Raw genomic sequence first — 19,786 nt, 5'->3', positions numbered from 1 at the left:
ACAAAAACGCAGCATGTCAATTATTTCTGCGTTTTCCACTGCGTTTTTCACTCATTGAATTCAATGAGATGTTAAAAACGCAATGAATAACGCATATAGCCGCGTTTCTATGACTAAAAACGCAGCTATAAACGCAAGGGGTGGGCACTACAGTGACGTGTACAGGAAGAGGATTCCTTCTGTTGGTAAACACAGAAGCGTGAATCCTCCCGGTACCGTCACCGCCGCGTCCACCTCCCGTCCTGTGCATGTCAGCTCCGTGCGGCGCCATGTCTGGGCGGGAGGTGGAGGCAGCGGCGAAAACCAAAGTGAACACTAGAAAAATAAAAAAATGTCATATATATACTCACCTGTCCGCAGGGTCCCGGTGCCATGCCCGCTCCCAGCTCCTCCCGGTACCGCCGCTCTGGCTGTGTGCAGTCTCCCCGGCCGGCAGGACCTTGCTTGCAGGACCTGGCGCTGATCACCTGATGCAGTCACCTGACGCATCAGCTGATCGCGGTGTCGCCGGCTTTTTCGTGTCCGGCCGGCTATCAGCTGATCCTGCCGTCAGGGGACTTCATCAGCTGATTACCGGCAGCTCCGGCAGCGATCGTATAGGATCAGACTCCTGTCCAATCGATCGCTCCAGGAGCTGCCGGTAATCACCACAGCACATAAGTGAGTATTTTTTTTTTTTTTTTTTTCTACTGATGCATCAGCTGATTGTATAATCGGCTTTTATACAATCAGCTGATGTGTGATGGGATTCAGGCACTTGATCCTGACACATCATCTGATCGCTTTGCCTTCCAGCAAACCGATCAGATGATATTGGATCCTGATTGGACGGCGCGGGACCCTAACCCAGGATTACTGCGGAGGGGGGTTTATTTCAATAAAGATGGAGTCACTAATTGTGTTGTGTTTTATTTCTAATAAAAATATTTTTCTGTGTGTTGTGTTTTTTTTTTATCATTACTAGAAATTCATGGTGGCCATGTCTAATATTGGCGTGACACCATGAATTTCGGGCTTAGGGCTAGCTGATAATATACAGCTAGCCCTAACTCCATTATTACCTAGCTCGCCACCCGGCTTCAGGGCAGCTAGAAGAGTTGGATACAGCGCCAGAAGATGGCGCTTCTATGAAAGCGCCATTTTCTGGGGTGGCTGCGGGACTGCAATTCACAGCGGGGGTGCCCAGAAAGCATGGGCACCCTGCACTGTGGATTCCAATCCCCAGCTGCCTAGTTGTACCCGGCTGGACTCAAAAATTAGGCGAAGCCCACGTCATTTTTTTTTAAAATTATTTCATGAAATAATTAAAAAAAAAGGGCTTCTCTATATTTTTGGTTCCCAGCCGGGTACAAATAGGCAGCTGGGGGTTGGGGGCAGCCCGTACCTGCCTGCTGTACCCGGCTAGCATACAAAAATATGGCGAAGCCTACGTCATTTTTTTTTTCTTTTTGGGCAAAAAACTGCATACAGTCCTGGATGGAGGATGCTGAGACTTGTAGTTCTGCAGCTGCTGTCTGCTCTCCTGCATACACTAGTTAATGGAGGATGCTGAGACTTGTAGTTCTGCAGCTGCTGTCTGCTCTCCTGCATACACTAGTGAATGGAGGATGCTGAGACTTGTAGTTCTGCAGCTGCTGTCTGCTCTCCTGCATACACTAGTGAATGGAGGATGCTGAGACTTGTAGTTCTGCAGCTGCTGCCTGCTCTCCTGCATACACTAGTGAATGGAGGATGCTGAGACTTGTAGTTCTGCAGCTGCTGCCTGCTCTCCTGCATACACTAGTGAATGGAGGATGCTGAGACTTTTAGTTCTGCAGCTGCTGTCTGCTCTCCTGCATACACTAGTGAATGGAGGATGCTGAGACTTGTAGTTCTGCAGCTGCTGCCTGCTCTCCTGCATACACTAGTGAATGGAGGATGCTGAGACTTGTAGTTCTGCAGCTGCTGTCTGCTCTCCTGCATACACTAGTGAATGGAGGATGCTGAGACTTGTAGTTCTGCAGCTGCTGCCTGCTCTCCTGCATACACTAGTGAATGGAGGATGCTGAGACTTGTAGTTCTGCAGCTGCTGTCTGCTCTCCTGCATACACTAGTGAATGGAGGATGCTGAGACTTGTAGTTCTGCAGCTGCTGTCTGCTCTCCTGCATACACTAGTGAATGGAGGATGCTGAGACTTGTAGTTCTGCAGCTGCTGCCTGCTCTCCTGCATACACTAGTGAATGGAGGATGCTGAGACTTGTAGTTCTGCAGCTGCTGTCTGCTCTCCTGCATACACTAGTGAATGGAGGATGCTGAGACTTGTAGTTCTGCAGCTGCTGTCTGCTCTCCTCCATACACTAGTGAATGGAGGATGCTGAGACTTGTAGTTCTGCAGCTGCTGTCTGCTCTCCTGCATACACTAGTGAATGGAGGATGCTGAGACTTGTAGTTCTGCAGCTGCTGTCTGCTCTCCTGCATACACTAGTTCTGCAGCTGTCTGCTCTCCTGCATACAATGAACATTTTGAAGAAGGAAATGACATCAGACCTTTTTTTTTTTTTTTTTTTTCATCAACAATCTTTAATGGCATTGTGCACTGATTAAAAACGCAGTGAGCAAAAACGCAGCAAAAAACGCACCAAATCGCGGCAAAAACGCATGCGTTTTTGCCGCGTTTTTTTAGCCGCAGGTGCGTTTTTTAGACAAAAACGCACATAAAAACGCAGCGTGAAAAAAACGCCTAGTGCGCACATAGCCTTAGACTCCTCACTGGCAGCCAGAACTGGTTTGTCAGTCTCCGCAAGGAAAAAATGTCCTCTTAAACTGCTCCCAAAAACGCAGCGTGTGCATGAGGTCTAAAAACGCCTCATAAAATGAACATAATGCACAGGAATGTAAAAAATGACATCGCTGTGTGCACCCTCGACCTATGTCCCCTCTTTTAACCACTTCAGGATTTGCAATCCCCTGCCCATCCTCCATGTGGCGTCCACTTGTAAATCACCATCTCTATATACTTCACAGTACAAAACAAAAAAATGACCGCCGGTCTTCTGCTGACTTGGCTTCACCTGGGAGAACTGAGCGCCTCCGAAGGTTTCTAAAAGACGTGCACTTGTGCTGATTTGTTGTGCTGATGACTAGACGCTGTCCTGCCCGGCTAATGGGTTATTATGCTTGCAGTCCAGGTTTTTATTAATTACTGACATTTTCATAAATTTTTATAGTATTTTTTATTTTTTTTCCAGGGCAAAATATAATCTCAATGCCTTATCCCACGACACTGCAATAGGCCTCATCCAGCACGCGCTGGACAATGGCGTGCAAGTCACAGAGGTGTGTGCAAAAGGGTTCTGGTCTCAAAGCGGTACAGGCAACTCCATTCTTGTACATAGGGGGCAGTATTATAGTAGTTATATTCCTGTACATAGGGAGCAGTATTATAGTAGTTATATTCTTGTACATAGGGGCAGTATTATAGTAGTTATATTCTTGTATATAGGGGCAGTATTATAGTAGTTATAGTCTTGTACATAGGGGCAGTATTATAGTAGTTATATTCTTGGACATAGGGGCAGTATTATAGCAGTTATATTCTTGTACATAGGGGGCAGTATTATAGCAGTTATATTCTTGTACATAGGGGCAGTATTATAGTAGTTATATTCTTGTACATAGGGGCAGTATTATAGTAGTTATATTCTTGTACATAGGGGCAGTATTATAGTAGTTATATTCTTGGACATATGGGGCAGTATTATAGCAGCTATATTCTTGTCTATAGGAGCAGTATTATACTAGTTATACTCCTTTCTTTTATGCTTTGGTGTGCTGCCCCCTACAGGTATTTGTTGATACTGTGGGACCTGCTGAAAAATACCAAGAAAAGCTGAAAAAACTGTTCCCTGGAATAGAGGTGACTGTGAAACCTAAAGCTGATTCTCTGTTCCCGGTGGTCAGTGCAGCGAGTATCTGTGCAAAGGTCAGTGATGGGACACGTTATGGGGAACTGTGATCACGGGTGTCATTAGATGTTTTTTTACAGTTCTCCTTTTGGGAGAAATTAGATAAAATTGTGATCAAGGCTTGTAAGGTTGTTATTTGTAGATTGATCAACAATTTGTATCCAGTTACCAAATACATAGGGCAGTGTTCACAAACTAAATAACATTGCTGTATGAGTTTGTTACTGTATTGTACGGTAGGGGGAGACATCGCCTCTGTTACTTGCACACATGGGATTAGCCAGCAGTCTTTATAGTCATAGTAACTCTGTACCGGGGGGACGCCGGCTGACTGCTGCTTTTTTGGGTCCAGAAAACCCACCTAGCTACAAAATTCCAGATCATTTTTCTGACTATGATGTCCCCCCTCTCCTCCCAGTGTATAAACCTTAAAGGGGTTGTTTGACGTCCGCTATCCCTGTTGATCAGCTGTTGTCAGTGGAGGCGCAGTTCTTCTGCTGGGGACGTATAGGATTACATGTCTGACCCTGTGCCCGTACAGATTGGGGTCTCCTCTGTGACCCACCGTCGCTCTCTGCTACTAACAAGATTATAATTTAGAGGTAAAGTAACTTAAGTTTTCCTTTCATGTTGTCTGTATTCCAGGTTGCCCGGGACAGGGTGGTGAAGGGCTGGAAGTTCCTGGAGGATTTGGGGGAAATTGATGTCGATTACGGCTCTGGATATCCGAACGGTCAGTTCCCTAAAGTTGTAAATCTTCTTTACTGTTCAAGGCTAGAGACTTTATCTTTCTTTTAGGGAATAAAATTACCCTTACCTATCGGCAGCTGAATGCAAGCGGTCAGCAGTTTTATCCTATAAGAGGGTACAGCCCCATCCCCCCGACACCACAGGGAGTGGGGGGACGCAGTAGAGGGAGATAGTGCAAAGTCTCATGAATGCTTTTACTTTTTAGTTGTTTTTTTGACTAACAATCAAGCCCCTGGATGTGATTAAAGGTAACCAGGCAGCTGATTCATGCCGCATATCCATGCATTGAGAGCACCGCCAAGGACGAGGTGACTAGTCCAAGAGGCAAGTCCCGGACTACTTGTCCCCATTCTATAGGGAGCAGGGACCTCCTCTCCGACTCGTCACCTTGGGCCCTCTCCGCTCATTAACAAAGCAACATTTCAAGATCTCGATCATGCTGCCTGTGATCCAATCAGAGGGAATCTGCTGATAGATTCCTTTTACCCCCTTTCCCAGCATTGACCTTTTTTGGTTTCTTCCCTGGAAAAATGAAAATATAATATTATATATGTTATTAATTTTTTTTTTTTTTTTTTTTTTACTACAATATAATTTTTTAAGTCTTCATTATTCCCTTTGATCGTGGCTAAGTTTCAATGGCGCTCTGTTGTAGCCGGCACGGAGGTCATTGCTGTGCCATGTATCCATTATCGGCCAGCTATGGGTTGGACTCTGCTATTGAGCCCGCTCCATACATCTGCACACGACTTGTGCTGTAAATGTAATTCAAGAACGGCTCTGAAATGACAGCACATAACAAAAACCTCACAGGAGGTCCAATAACGAATGCATGAGGCAGCAGCCGCCATAATCGAGGTGGGGGCAGCACAGGTACAAAATACTGATGGAAACGACCACTTAACCTACTAATTCAGGGAGTGGCTGTCTAGTGTTATAAATGCACTTCATCATTTCTTCATCTTTGTATTGCACATTGTTATCCTGGATGTGTGGCGCCCCTGAGGCTTCCGTCGCCACAGAGGTACTGCACCTCAATCAGAGGGGTGGTGCTTGGAAGGTCCCCGGAGGGAGCCAGGCAGGCATCGCTCCCACTAGACATCTGTGGCCCCTGGCTCAAGGCACGGTGTGTGGAGGCGCAGGACGCAGAGAGACGGCCAGGAAAGGCAAACAAAATAAAGAACCGGTACTGGCCTCGGACTTACTCGGGATCGGTGGTTGCCAATCACCGGGGATCCCAGCACACCGTGGTGGAATAAATTGGCAGTCATCCTGAGTAACTGGTTCTGCGAATAAGACTGTTGTTGCACAGCCCCCGGTGTCGTCTCCATTCCTCCTGCGTCACAACCTGCCCTGACAGACTATTCCAATCCCAGCGGTCGCCCCGGGGTCCCGCTCCGCCTGTGCGGAGCAAGAACAGCTCCGCTGCGCCATCACCACCTGCCCCGGGGTAACCACAACGCATCGGCGGCAAACAGAGCCGCAAAACCACAGGTGGCATCACAAACTTTATTTTATTTTAAAAACAACTCTTAGTATCATGCCTTATAATCATTAAATGACACCGCCAGGGTCACTGAGCCGGACCCCGCCACCGCTGACACCCCTGGACTAGTCCAGCCCGGTTCAGAGTACCCCTGGCCCTGGAGTGGGGAAGTCAAATGCAGCCAGGCCCTTTAGTGCTGTCTTCTTTTTCGCTCCTAATTGGGAGACCCAGACAATTGGGTGTATAGCTATTGCCTCCGGAGGCCACACAAAGTATTACACTTAAAAGTGTAAGGCCCCTCCCCTTCTGGCTATACACCCCCAGTGGGATCACTGGCTCACCAGTTTTGTGCTTTGTGCGAAGGAGGCAACACATCCACGCATAGCTCCACTGTTTAGTCAGCAGCAGCTGCTGACTATGTCGGATGGAAGAAAAGAGGGCCCATACAGGGCTCCCAGCATGCTCCCTTCTCACCCCACTTCATGTCGGAGGTGTTTGTTAAGGTTGAGGTACCCATTGCGGGTACGGAGGCTGGAGCCCACATGCTGCTTCCTTCCCCATCCCTTTTTACAGGGCTCTGGGTGAAGTGGGATTCTATCGGTCTCCAGGCACTGAGACCGTGCTCCATCCACAGCCCCTGGTATCTGCTGGACATGGAGGTACTCTGTGTCCCTGTGGGGACCGCGCAGACACACGGCAGCACTGCTGGGTGTGTTAGTGCGCCAGGGACAGCGGCGCTGTCCGCACTAGTGCCATCGCACACCACAGCGTTGCTGGGTGTGTTAGTGTATTGGGTGACTACTGCGCTAACCGCCGCTGCCATTTTTATTTAAGGCGCCGCTGGGATTTGTGGTGCGCCGGGGACTTCCGCGCCGGCCAGCACTGATATGCCGGCCGCGCTTATTAACTCGAGTCCCCGGCTTCTGGGCCTAGTCTCCCTTCGTTACCGCCCACAGGCCTGACAGTCAGGGTAGGGGCGTGACGCTGCATAGCACAGCAGCGCTGAGAGCTGGAGTATGTTTTGCATACTCCACCCCTCTCACTGTGTGCACTGTGAAACCGGATTCCCGCACTTTCTCAGGCACGCCCACGGCTTCCTTCTCTACACAGGACGCCGGTAGCCATTAGTGTCAGTTTCTGTACGATACAGAGACAAGTGTGGAAGACCCTGGCATTCTGATAGTCACACAATCGCTGCAACAGGCGTTAAGCAGCACCTGTGGTGCTAACCCCACTAGTGCAGAAGTGCACTTATAGATATGCTTGTACTATATACATTGCACTGTTTGGTCGCACGTTGTATATACCCTCCTGAATTGTGCGGAGGAGTTATCAGCATATTCTCTGTGTAAAACAAAGGTGCAGAACCACATGTTTTTCTATGCAGCCGGTACAGCATGTACGGCTATACGGCCGGCAGGTTACATAGACCCCCATTATATCCAACTCAGCCGGAGTCTCTGCTAATGGCCAGAGGATGAGGACGGTGTCTGCAGTATTTACTGACAGATTTTCTGAGACTATGGCTATGATACTAGAAGCCTAGCAGTCCGGACATGTCTCTCACAACATGGGCACTGTTGAATCATTGATCCATGGCCCCCCTCAGTGTGAACAACTAACAGCTCCGGGAATGTCACACGCATCCCAGAGTCACGGCTCTGCACAGACGTCAGTCTCAGACAGCCTAAGCGGGCTCACTATGAGCGGCCCTCGGTTTCATCAGGGTCCTAGCAGAAGGCTCTCTGTGTAATGAGGCGGAAGTAGCGGCTCAGGATTCTGATCCTGAGACCGCTCTCAATCTGGATACACCTAATGGTGACGCCATAGTGAATAATCTTATAGCGTCCACCAATAGAATGTTGGTTATTTCTCACCCAGCTCCTCCAGTGGAGGAGTCAGCTTCACGTATTTTTCTGGACCACTCTGCCTTCAGAGAGGCAGTCCAGGAACACCACACTTATCCAGATATGCGCTTCTCCAAACGGCTTAGGATACACGTTATCCCTGCCCCCTGACGTGGTCAAGGACTGGACCCAGTGTCCCAAGCGGCATCCTCCAATCTCCAGGCTTGTAGCTAGATCCATAGTTGCAGTGGGAGATGGAGCTGCACTTAAAGATGCCACTGACAGACAGATGGATCTCTGGTCTAAATCCATCTATGAGACTGTCGGCGCACCGTTGGCTCCAGCATTCTCACCCTTGGGGCACTCCAAGCTATTTCAGCTTGTCTTACACAGATTGACACGGTTACACGTACATCTGTGCCGCAGGTGGCATCCTTAACCTCTCAAATGTCTGCATTTGTTTCTTACGCGATTCAGGTTGCCCTAGACTCTGCGAACCGTACGGCAGTAGCCTCCGCTGCTCCGTGTTTTTAAGCAGAGCCTGGTCTGCTCGTTAAGTGAATGGAAGGCAGATTCTGCTTCCAAAAAAGGGTGCTTAACCAGTTGCCTTTTTCTGCTGACCGACTGTTTGGTGAGCGTTTGGATGTAACCATTAAACAGTCCAGGGGTAAGGATTCATCCTTTCCTCAGCCCGGACACAACAAACCCCAACAGAGCAGGAGGCAGTCGTGGTTTCGGTCTTTTCGAGGCTCGGGCAGGTCCCATTTTTCCTCGTCCAATGTGGACTCAAAAGGATCAGAGGAGCTCAGATTCTTGGCGGGCTCAGTCACGCCCAAAAAAGAGACAGTCTGAAAACCCGCTTCCAAGGCGGCTTCCTCATGACTTGCGGCCTCCTCTCTCCGCATCCTCGGTCGGTAGCAGGCTCACCCGCCTTGGCGATATTTAGCTGCCATAGGTCAATGACCGTTGGGTGTGAGACATTCTGTCTCACGGGTACAGGATAGAGCTCACTTCTCGTCCTCCAACTCGATTCTTCAGAACTTCTCCACCTCCCGGCCGAGCCGCTGCTCTTCTGCAAACAGGGTGCACTCTATAGGCAGAAAGAGTGATGACCCCCGTTCCTCTTCAGGAACAAGGTCACGGTTTTTACCCCAAATTATTTGCGGTGCCTATAAGAACGGGCCGTTCCGTCCCGTTCTGGATCTAAAACTGCTCAGCAAGCTCGTGGACACCAGGCGGTTCCGGATGGAATCCCTCCGCCATGTCATCGCCTCAATGTCCCAAGGAGATTTCCTAGCATCATTAGGCATCAAGGATGCTTATCCACACGTGCCGATTGATCCAGAGCACTAGCGTTTCTACGCTTCGTTATAGGAGACGAACACCTTCTGTTCGTAGCTCTACCTTCCGGCTAGCGACAGTCCCACTGGTCTTCGCCAAAGTCAGGGCAGCAGTAGTCACAGTCCTGCACTCTCAGGGTCACTCTGTGATCCCATATTTAGACGATCTACTTGTCAAGGCACTCTCTTAGGAAACATGCCGACACTGCCCGAACGTTGCGCTGGAGACTCTCTAGAGTTTTGGGTGGATCATCAACTTTTTGAAGTCAGATCCGACCCCGACCCTATCGCTAACATATCTAGGCATGGAGTTTCATACTCTCTCAGCGATAGTGAAGCTTCCGCTAGACAAACAGCATTCACTACGGGCTGCAATCTCTTCTTTAAGAACCAGTCGCACACATTGAGACGCCTCATGCACTTCCTACGTAAGATGGTAGCAATGGAGGCAGTTCTTTTCGCGCAGTTTCATCTGCGTCCACTACAATGTGACATTCTCCGCCAATGGGATGGGGAGTCGACCTCCCTCAACAGAGTCGTCTTTCTTTCTCAGGCGGCCAAGGAATCTCTACGGTGGTGGCTTCTTCTCACCTCATGGTCAAAAAGAGGGTCCTTCCTATCCCCATCCTGGGCGATAGTTACGACAGACGCGAGTCTATCAGGGTGGGGAGCAGTTTTTCTCCACCACAGCGCTCAGGGTACGTGGACTCAGCAAGAGTCCACCCTTCAGATCAATGTTCTTGAACACAGAACAGTGTATCTTGCCCTACAAACCTTCCAACAGCAGCTGGACAGCAAGCAAATCCGACTTCAGTCGGACAACTCCACAGCGGTGGCATACATCAACCACCAAGGAAGAACGCGCAACCGGCAAGCCTTCCAGGAAGTCCGGCAGGTTCTGATGTGGGTGGAAGACACGGCATCCACCATATCCACAGTTCACATCCCAGGCGTGGAAAACTAGGAAGCTGACTTCCTAAGTCGCCGGGGTGTGGCCGAAAGGGTATGGTCTCTTCACCCGGACGGGTTTCAGGAGATCTGGCGCCGCTGACAGAGGCCGGACGTCGATCTAATGGCGTCACGGCACAACAACAATGTGCCAGCTTCATGGCACGGTTTCACAATCATCGAGCTCTGGCGGCAGACGCCTTAGTTCAGCATTGGTCGCAGTTCCAGCTACCTTATGTGCCACCTCTGGCATTGTTGCCCAGAGTGCTGCGCTAGATCAGGACCGACTGCGGCCGCGCCATCCTCGTCGCTACAGATTGGCCGAGGATGTTGTGGTTCCCGGTTCTGTGGTGCCTCACGGTAGGCTAACCGGGGGCACTACCAGACCAATCAGACTGGCTGTCTCAAGGGCCATTCTTCCATTTGAATTCTACGGCCCTTAACCTGATGGTGTGGCATTGAGTCCTGGAACCTAGTGTCGTCAGGATTACCTCAGGACGTGGTTGCCACCATGAGACAGGCTAGCATACCAACGTCCGCCAAGATTGACCACAGGACGTGGAAGATATTCTTATCTCGGTGCTCGGCGCAGGGTGTTTCTCCCTGGCCGGTTGCATCGTCTATGTTTCCTTCCTTCCTGCAATCTAGGTTGGAAAAAGGGTTGTCGCTCAGTTCCCTTTAGGGACAAGTCTCAGCGCTATCTGTATTTTTTCAGAAACGACTTCCTCAGGTACGCACGTTCCTACGGGGAGTTTGTCGTCTCAGCACTCCGTACAAGCGGCCGTTAGAGCCCTGGGATCTGAACAAGGTTCTAATTGCTCTCCAGATGCCGCCTTTCGAGCCTTTGAAAGAGGTCTCCCTTCCCGCTTTTCTCGGGAAGTGGCCTTCTAGTAACGGTCTCGTCTCTTAGGAGAGTTTCCGAGCTAGCAACGCTCTCATACAAATCTCCCTTCCTGGTCCTTCACCAGGACAGGGTAGTTCTGCGTCCGATTCCGGAATTTCTCCCTAAGGTGGTATCCCACTTTCATATCAATCAGGATATCACCTCACCTTCTTTGTGTCCTCGTCCAGTCCATCAATTTATTATTATTATTATTATTATTTATTTATAGAGCACCATTAATTCCATGGTGCTGTACATGAGAAGGGGGTTACATACAAAATACGTATACAAGTTACAGTAGACAGACTAGTACAGAGGGAAGAGGGCCCTACCCTTGCGGGCTTACATTCTATAGGATTATGGGGAGGAGACAATAGGTGGGGTGTAGGTCAGGCGGCGGCTCCGCACGGTGGTCGGGCGGCAGCTCCGCACGGTGGTCGGGCGGCAGCTCCGCACGGTGGTCGGGCGGCAGCGAGTTCATTGTAGATTGTAGGCATTTCTGAACAGATGAGTTTTCAGGTTCCGTTTGAAGTTTGCAAGGGTAGGGGATAGTCTGACGTGTTGAGGCAGCGAGTTCCAGGAGACTGGGGATGCTCAATTTCAATTTCAGAAGGATTTGCATCTGTTGGTTCTGGTGAGAGCACTCAGGTTCTACTTCCCGCATGGCGCTCCTGCGCCACCCGGATGCACTCTTTGTCCTTGTCGCTGGTCGGCGTAAACAGTCGCAAGCTTCTGAATCCACCCTGGCTCGGGGGATCGAGGAACCAATTCTTGAAACCTACAGTTCTACTGGGCTTCTGGTTCTCTCAAGGCTGAAGGCCCATTCTACCAGAGCCGTGGGTGCATCCTGGGCATTACAGCACCAGGCTACGGCTCAGCAGGTGTGTCAGGCACCTACCTGATTGAGTCTGCATACTTTTACCAAGCATTTTCAGGTGCATACCTACGCTTCGGCAGACGCCAGCCTAGGTAGATAAGTCCTTCAGGCGGCGATTGCCCACCTGTAGGAAAGGGCTGTTTGACGGCCCTATCACGAGGTATTCTTTTACCCACCCAGGGACTGCTTTTGGACGTCCCAATTGTCTGGGTCTCCCAATTAGGAGCGAAAAAGAAGAAGGGAATTTTGTTTACTTACCGTAAATTCCTTTTCTTCTAGCTCCAATTGGGAGACCCAGCACCCGCCCTGTTTTCTCGGGGTTTTTCGGTTTTTTCGGGTACACATGTTGTTCATGTGGTATGGTTCAGTTCTCCGATGTTTCCTCGGATTGAATTGGTCTTTAAACCAGTTGTTGGCTTTCCTCCTTCTTGCTTTGGCACTAAAACTGGTGAGCCAGTGATCCCACTGGGGGTGTATAGCCAGAAGGGGAGGGGCCTTACACTTTTAAGTGTAATACTTTGTGTGGCCTCCGGAGGCAATAGCTATACACCCAATTGTCTGGGTCTCCCAATTGGAGCTAGAAGAAAAGGAATTTACGGTAAGTAAACAAAATTCCCTTCTTTGTGGTTTTTGTGGGGTTCACTTACATAGTGCTGTGTAGCCCACCTGATGGAATAGTATGGGCATCATCAGTACACCGTGCACTACACGTACCTGTGTGATCGGAGCCCTATGCAAGTTGAGTGGTTGGTAGCAAGAAATTGGCCATAATAAAATACCAACTTATGGGACCACTCAGTGGTGCCCCATAAGGATTTGCCTACTCCAAGAACCATAAATGACTGGAGAAACGAGGGAGATGAGGCAACAACCATGTGTGAAAAGTTCCATATTTATTCATAACAATCACATATATAAATAATTACAATATATGTCAAATAGGAAAGGTCAGACAATATAGCGGGAATAAATAGGGGGAGGTAAAAGGTGTGTGGGGGCATCCCTTGCCATTCAGAACCAGCCACAGTAGGAAGGTGTGAGAGACTGCATGCCACCAGTTACAATGGGGTTAACCCATGGAGGGGATTTATTTTGAAAAAAGTGGCGGGGTAAAACCCAAATGGGAAAGGACCGTGTGATTACGTGTCCTGTATGGATAGAAAATATTATGGACACACAACGGGTGGGCACCCATGCATGTGTGAACTCCCAGCAGGACCTCAGAAAAAACTGCAGTGTAAATTTGGACTAATGGGCTGTGTAGCGCAAAGGGCAAGGGAAAAGGTTTCCCAAAAATGGTGTGGTTTTGGTAGTCCAAACCCAATGCACCACACAGCTCAGACTATCCAAAAATATAAGAGGAAAGTTCCAATCATATAGCTGCGGTAGGAGGTAATGCAAAGAGGAGCTATAGGGGTACATGTGCAGGGATTGTACACCAACCGAGGTGAGCATATATATATAATTCCCCATTAGGATTTTCCAGCCACAAAAGAGGGTTTGTGTAATGCTGCCGGGGCTACAACAGGGGCTGAGACCGGAAAGTCATTTCAGCATAAAAGGCCTGGAGCACCGTACGGTCATAGGGAAACCACATATAATAAGGACAAGGCAGGATGATGATACCTGGTGGCTGGTTTGGAGGGCAAGGAACAGGCTCCTGACAGCTGTTTCGCAGCGTTGGCGTTATCAAAGGAGGTGTGGATGTGTCGGGTATGCATAACTTTATTGGGACTGAACCAAGTGATTATGCTTATGCATAATTGCGGTTGTTAACTGCGCATGCGCCAGAGTGCGGGAAGCGGAAGGGAACATAAGCCACGCCTTGTACGGCGCGGGACCACGGGACGCGTTGTTGTGTCCCATGAATGGGAACAACCTGTTGTATATAATTCTTGCATTGCATATTTTTCCTCCTATCAGGAAATTCCTTTATTGTTGCTAGGTAGATTAGACTGTATGAAGTTTGTCCCTATGTACCTCCCTTAGTTGGCTTCTGTATAGAATGCTCCTCCCTTCTCCTTCAGTTTAGTCTAGAGGAGCCATTGCTGAAGAGACATGTCTATAACCCTGTACAGATTATTCCTTTTCACCTGCATTTACTTTGTACTTAATACAAGATTCTAGAAGAAAACTACAGCGTTTCTCCTTGTCTTCCTACAAGTCATCGTTGTGCTGAGTTAACACTATCTGTGGAAGCCGTAGAGTGAGTAAACCATACAGTTATCTAAGGAACTGATAATTAGAGCGGTTAGGGTACCTTCACACTTAGCGATGCAGCAGCGATCCGACCAGCGATCTGACCTGGTCAGGATCGCTGCTGCATCGCTACATGGTCGCTGGTGAGCTGTCAAACAGGCAGATCTCACCAGCGACCAGTGAACAGCCCCCAGCCAGCAGCGACGTGCAAGCGACGCTGCGCTTGCACGGAGCCACCGTCTGGAAGCTGCGGAGACTGGTAACTAAGGTAAACATCGGGTATGGTTACCCGATGTTTACATTAGTTACCAGCGCACAGCTGTGTGTGCAGGGAGCCGCGCACACTGAGCGCTGGCTCCTTGCTCTCCTACCATAGCTACAGTACTGCTTAGCGCTGGCTCCTTGCTCTCCTAGCTGCTGTACACATCGGGTTAATTAACCCGATGTGTACAGCAGCTACATGTGCAGAGAGCCGGAGCCGGCAGCACAGGCAGCGTGAGAGCTGCAGAGGCTCGTAACTAAGGTAAATATCGGGTAACCACCTTGGTTACCCGATGTTTATCTTGGATACAGCTTACCTCAGCTGTCAGATGCCGGCTCCTGCTCGCTTCATTTGTCGCTCTCTCGCTGTCACACACAGCGATCTGTGTGTCACAGCGGGAGAGCGGCTTTGAAGAAAACGAACCAGGGCTGTGTGTAACGAGCAGCGATCTCGCAGCAGGGGCCAGATCGCTGCTCAGTGTCACACACAGCGAGATCGCTAATGAGGTCACTGCTGCGTCACAAAAAGCGTGACTCAGCAGCGATCTCGGCAGCGAGCTCGCTGTGTGTGAAGCACCCCTTAGATTCATTGCTACCAGGAAGAGACAGAATAGTGAAAAGGATTAGCTGTGACCGGGATTAGTATACATATATCAGTAAATAACCTGTTTCCAGGAGTGCTATACTGCATACAATCCAGAGAAAGGATTACCCCAAGGGGCTGATAACAAGCCACAGCATAAAACTTTATAGCAGCTTCAGACAAAGTGCCCTGTAAAGTATTTACCTGTTATCAGAACTGTGTGCAGCTATAAACCAAGAATCCCCCCTAAGCTAATTGTAAATTGCAGCCAGAGACTCAGTAAATACATCCTGCAAAACAGACTGCAGAGAGATTGCAACATTGTATGATCTCCATGACAACCAGTGCAGGCAGCATTCACCATTCCTGATGGATGTAAAGAGAACCCTCTCACTACCTGCTTTAAAGCAACAAGAGGAAGACATGGACTCACACTTACATTGCAGTGAAAGATCTAAGCGGTTGACCAAACCAACATGGAAGGTTAAAGAGAACCTAGAAACAGCCAGAAGTGAACTGTTTACCCACACAGCATTATTGTGGCAAAGAGTGCAAAAACAAGTGACTGTTTTATCTGCGCCCGGTGCTCATGAGCTACCATCAGAGGGAGCCCTGGAACAACTGTACTAAGCATACCGATCCTACAAAGAGATTTGTAAAAAATATTCCTCTACCCTGCTGAGAGCAAATACGTCTGAGTCTGAAAAAGAACTACAGGACTTCCAACAGCTTAATGCTGAACGAGACCGCACCGTGCGCGACATTGTGAGCAAGACTGAAGCAAAAATTGCGCAAATGTCAGGAGCGGCATCTTACAAATCCAGGTCCATTAAGAGCTCAAGGCACTCACTCAAATCAGGCTCATCAAGGTACTCAACCCTCAGCGAGCAGCTCATAAAGGCGCGCGCTGAAGCAGAAACAACAAAAGTACACGCCATCTTCGCCCAGAGAGAAGCAGAGATGAAAGCAGAATCTGCATGCAGAGAAGCAGAGATTAAAGCAGAATCTGCACGCAAGGAAGCAGAATCTGCACGCAGAGATGAAAGCAGAATCTGCACGCAAGGAAGCAGAAATTGAAGCCCTTCAGAAGGAATGTGAACATGTGGCGGCCATGGCAAGGCTAAAAGTCTTCGAGCAAGCTCTGGGTGGGAGCCAGGAAGGCAGCGCCAGTTTGCGTGATCTCGACACAGAAGACTCACTTAAGCGTACAAGAGATTACGTGCTGAGCCAAGCCGACGAACTGCCAACTACCATCAACATTCCCGTCAGTGCTAACACTTCTCCAGAGCCTCAAGACACTGATCCACCTACAGCTTCCAGCCTTCCAGGTCAGTCCAATGCACCTCAGACTTTCAAGCCTGAACCAGCTTCATATTCCAATGCACAGCCACACCCTGCGCATCAGCAACCTCCGTATGCCCATGTCTACATGCAACCTAACATGCCGGCAAGGCGCTACACTCCCAACAACCGTGTAGTTCCAGACCCGCATACAACAGAGACTGTACACACCAAACCGGCGGTCACTGGTCTAAACGCCTACGCCACTCCGTACTTTCCCATGTTCCCGAACCAAGAAGCTACGAACAACGCAACCAGCATCACGCAGTCAGCAAATGTGCCCCAACTATCGGAAAGATCAGACATGTCCGACTTTGCGAGGTACATGATCCGCCGAGAACTCACCAACACCGGTCTCACAAAGTATGACGATCAGCCTGAAAACTACAGAGGGTGGAAGTGTGCCTTCAAAACCGCAACGCGTGACCTTGGCATTACGGCTGCTGAAGAGCTGGACTTGCTAATCAGGTGGCTAGGGCCACGGTCTACTGAGAGAATCAAGAGACTCAGATCCGTCTAAATCAGCGACCCAACAACTGGTCTCGCAACCGCATGGGACAGACTAGAGAAAGGCTTCGGCAGTCCTGAAGCAATTGAAGATGCATTGCTGAAACAACTATACGACCTTCCCAAAATATCTAGCAAGGATGCTTCAAAGTACCAGGAACTCAGCGACCTGCTGTCCGAGCTCCAGCTGGCCAAAACAGACACACACCTACCTGGCCTCAGCTACCTGGACACCGCTCGTGGGGTGAAACCCATAGTCGCCAAGTTACCTTACAACGTGCAGGAAAGGTGGACTACGGTAGGAACAAACTATATAAAAAAGAGCACCAAGTCTCCTTCCCTCCATTCTCCTACTTCTGTGAGTTCATCAATGGCATCGCGGAACGTAAGGCAGACCCCAGCTTCACCTGTGGAGAACTCACCGACTCCACTTCACCAGCTCCCAGGTATGAGAGCACTCATCAAAATGACAGAAAACGTAGGGGCCCAGTATCAGTCAAGAAGACCGACGTTCTACCACCTACACCATCAGCACCAGACAATGGCACTGAAGGCGGGAAGGCGGAAAATCCAAACCGCCAATGTCCTATTCACAAACTGCCACACCCCCTGAAGAAGTGCATTGGCTTCAGGAAGAAACCCCTTCAAGAACGAAAGGAACTCTTGAAAAGGTTTGGGGTATGTTTCAGGTGTTGTGCCTCTACAGAACACCTTGCCAAGGACTGTAAGGTTACAATTAAGTGCATGGAGTGCGACAGCACGGATCACGTACAAGCGCTGCACCCATCTCAGCCTGATCCTGCACCTACAACTTTTCCTACCACAAGTCATGGCGGGGAGAGTACAGGCCAAGCTGTAAACCACCTCACAGTATCCTCCTCGTGCACCTCAGTCTGCGGAGAAGATCTCTGGGACAAGTCTTGTGCGAAAATATGCTTAGTAAGGGTATATCCCAAAGGTCACCCAGAAAGGGCCGTGAAGGTGTACAGCATCCTGGACGACCAGAGTAACAGGTCACTTGCCAGGTCTGAACTCTTCGACTTGTTCGGCTTAAAAGGAAATGCCTACCCTTATACACTAGGTACTTGCAGCGGCATCTCAGAAGCATGCGGAAGAAGAGCCAGTGGTCTCGTGGTAACATCTCTTGAAAATACCCTAGAGATACCTCTACCGACACTCGTCGAGTGCAACCAGATACCGGCTAACCGGGAAGAGATTCCAACACCAGAGGCAGCTCTTCACCACCCTCACCTGAGAACTATTGCCAGCAAGATCCCACCTCTTGATCATAGTGCAAAAATCCTGATTCTGATTGGAAGGGACATCCTCCGGCTACACAAAGTACGCCAACACATCAACGGGCCACACGATGCGCCATTCGCTCAGCGCTACGACTTAGGCTGGGTGATCATAGGAAACGTCTGCGTAGGCAAAGTGAAGAGTCCCGACGCGATCTCCTCCTACAAGACGCACATCCTCCCAAACGGTCGCGGCACTCACTTTCAACCATGTCCGCATCACTACGGGGTGAAAGAGAGGCTGAGCGACACCAGGTGGCGACAGCAGCCTCCCGACTGCGCGGACGCATATCTCTGGGATGACGACTTCGGGTCAACAGCGTTCGAGTCTACAAATGAAGACAACAAATTGGCTTCGATGAGAGAAGACAAAGAATTCATAAAGATTATGGATAAAGAGTTCTCTCAAAATGACTCTAACAGTTGGGTAGAGCCATTACCCTTTCGGTCTCCAAGGCCAAGGTTGCCAAACAACTCCCAGCAAGCAACCGCAAGGTCCTCCTCTCTAAAACGCACTTTGGAAAGGCAACCAGAGATGGAGAAATGCTTTGTCGAGATTACGCAAAACATCCTCGACAGAGATCATGCTGAACAGTGGCACCACATTCCCACCGAACAAAATCCAGCTGACCGAGGAACGAGACTCACTGCTGCATCCAAACTCGGCGACAACATGTGGCTGACACCTCCAAGTATCTTATACGAGGAGACCTGCGATAACTACGTCGGCAACATGTACGAGCTGGTGGAACCAGAATCCGACAAGGAAATTAGACCGGTCGTCTCCGCTCGCTACACTTCAGTGACATCAAAACAGAAGTTGAGACCTCATCGCTTCGAGTGCTTCTCAAGTTGGTCATCTGAGGTACGAGCCGTAGCTTGTCTTATTCACATTGCTCACTGTTTCACCAACTACAAGTCTTCAACGTGCCACGGCTGGCACATGTGTGTGATTCGTCCAGTCACCGAACTCGTGCTACTTTTACTAAAGGAAGACGTTACATGAACTAACTTTGTCGTTGGGCACTGCCACGGCGGGGAGCATACCTTTCCTTACCCCTGCTGTACGGAGACACAACTGTCCGTGTCCAATGAACCTTGAACTTTTCCTTTGGATTAAAACTTTTCCGTTGGATTATTGGGTTGGAGGAAGAGTTGGCATGTTTGCGGCTTCCCCAATCTGAAGATGGGTTTGTTGAACTTGAATTCATGTTTAACATTTTTCTACTTTTTCATTTTTTACGCAAGGACAATGCGTCATCAACAAAGCATGGACTTGAATTCAGTGCACTACGTTGCATTTTTTGTGTTTGTCTCTTATCTCGTTACAGGTTTCGTGACATCGAGGGACAGGATCAACTCCTTACGTCGTAGAAGGACTTGTGAAATCATATGATTTCAGACGGGGAGTGTTGTGTCCCATGAATGGGAACAACCTGTTGTATATAATTCTTGCATTGCATATTTTTCCTCCTATCAAGAAATTCCTTTATTGTTGCTAGGTAGATTAGACTGTATGAA

The 19,786-nt window shown here is 49.3% G+C and overlaps 1 protein-coding gene across 2 annotated transcripts in view; it reads left to right on the top strand.

Annotated features, from left to right (window-relative positions):
• Nucleotides 1-19,786, top strand: part of RNASEH2A (ribonuclease H2 subunit A) — an 81,682-nt gene that overhangs the window by 49,642 nt on the left and 12,254 nt on the right. For both annotated transcript variants that reach the window (XM_075346597.1, XM_075346596.1), the window contains exons 4-6: nt 3,229-3,316; nt 3,825-3,962; nt 4,591-4,678. In XM_075346597.1, the coding sequence (XP_075202712.1) occupies nt 3,229-3,316; nt 3,825-3,962; nt 4,591-4,678 (314 nt within the window). The remainder of the gene's footprint in view (nt 1-3,228; nt 3,317-3,824; nt 3,963-4,590; nt 4,679-19,786) is intronic.

Source organism: Anomaloglossus baeobatrachus, chromosome 4 (assembly GCF_048569485.1).
Source record: "Anomaloglossus baeobatrachus isolate aAnoBae1 chromosome 4, aAnoBae1.hap1, whole genome shotgun sequence".
Taxonomy (NCBI): domain Eukaryota; kingdom Metazoa; phylum Chordata; class Amphibia; order Anura; family Aromobatidae; genus Anomaloglossus; species Anomaloglossus baeobatrachus.
Note: the sequence above shows the minus strand (reverse complement) of the source record. Positions and strands in the feature narration are given on the sequence as shown.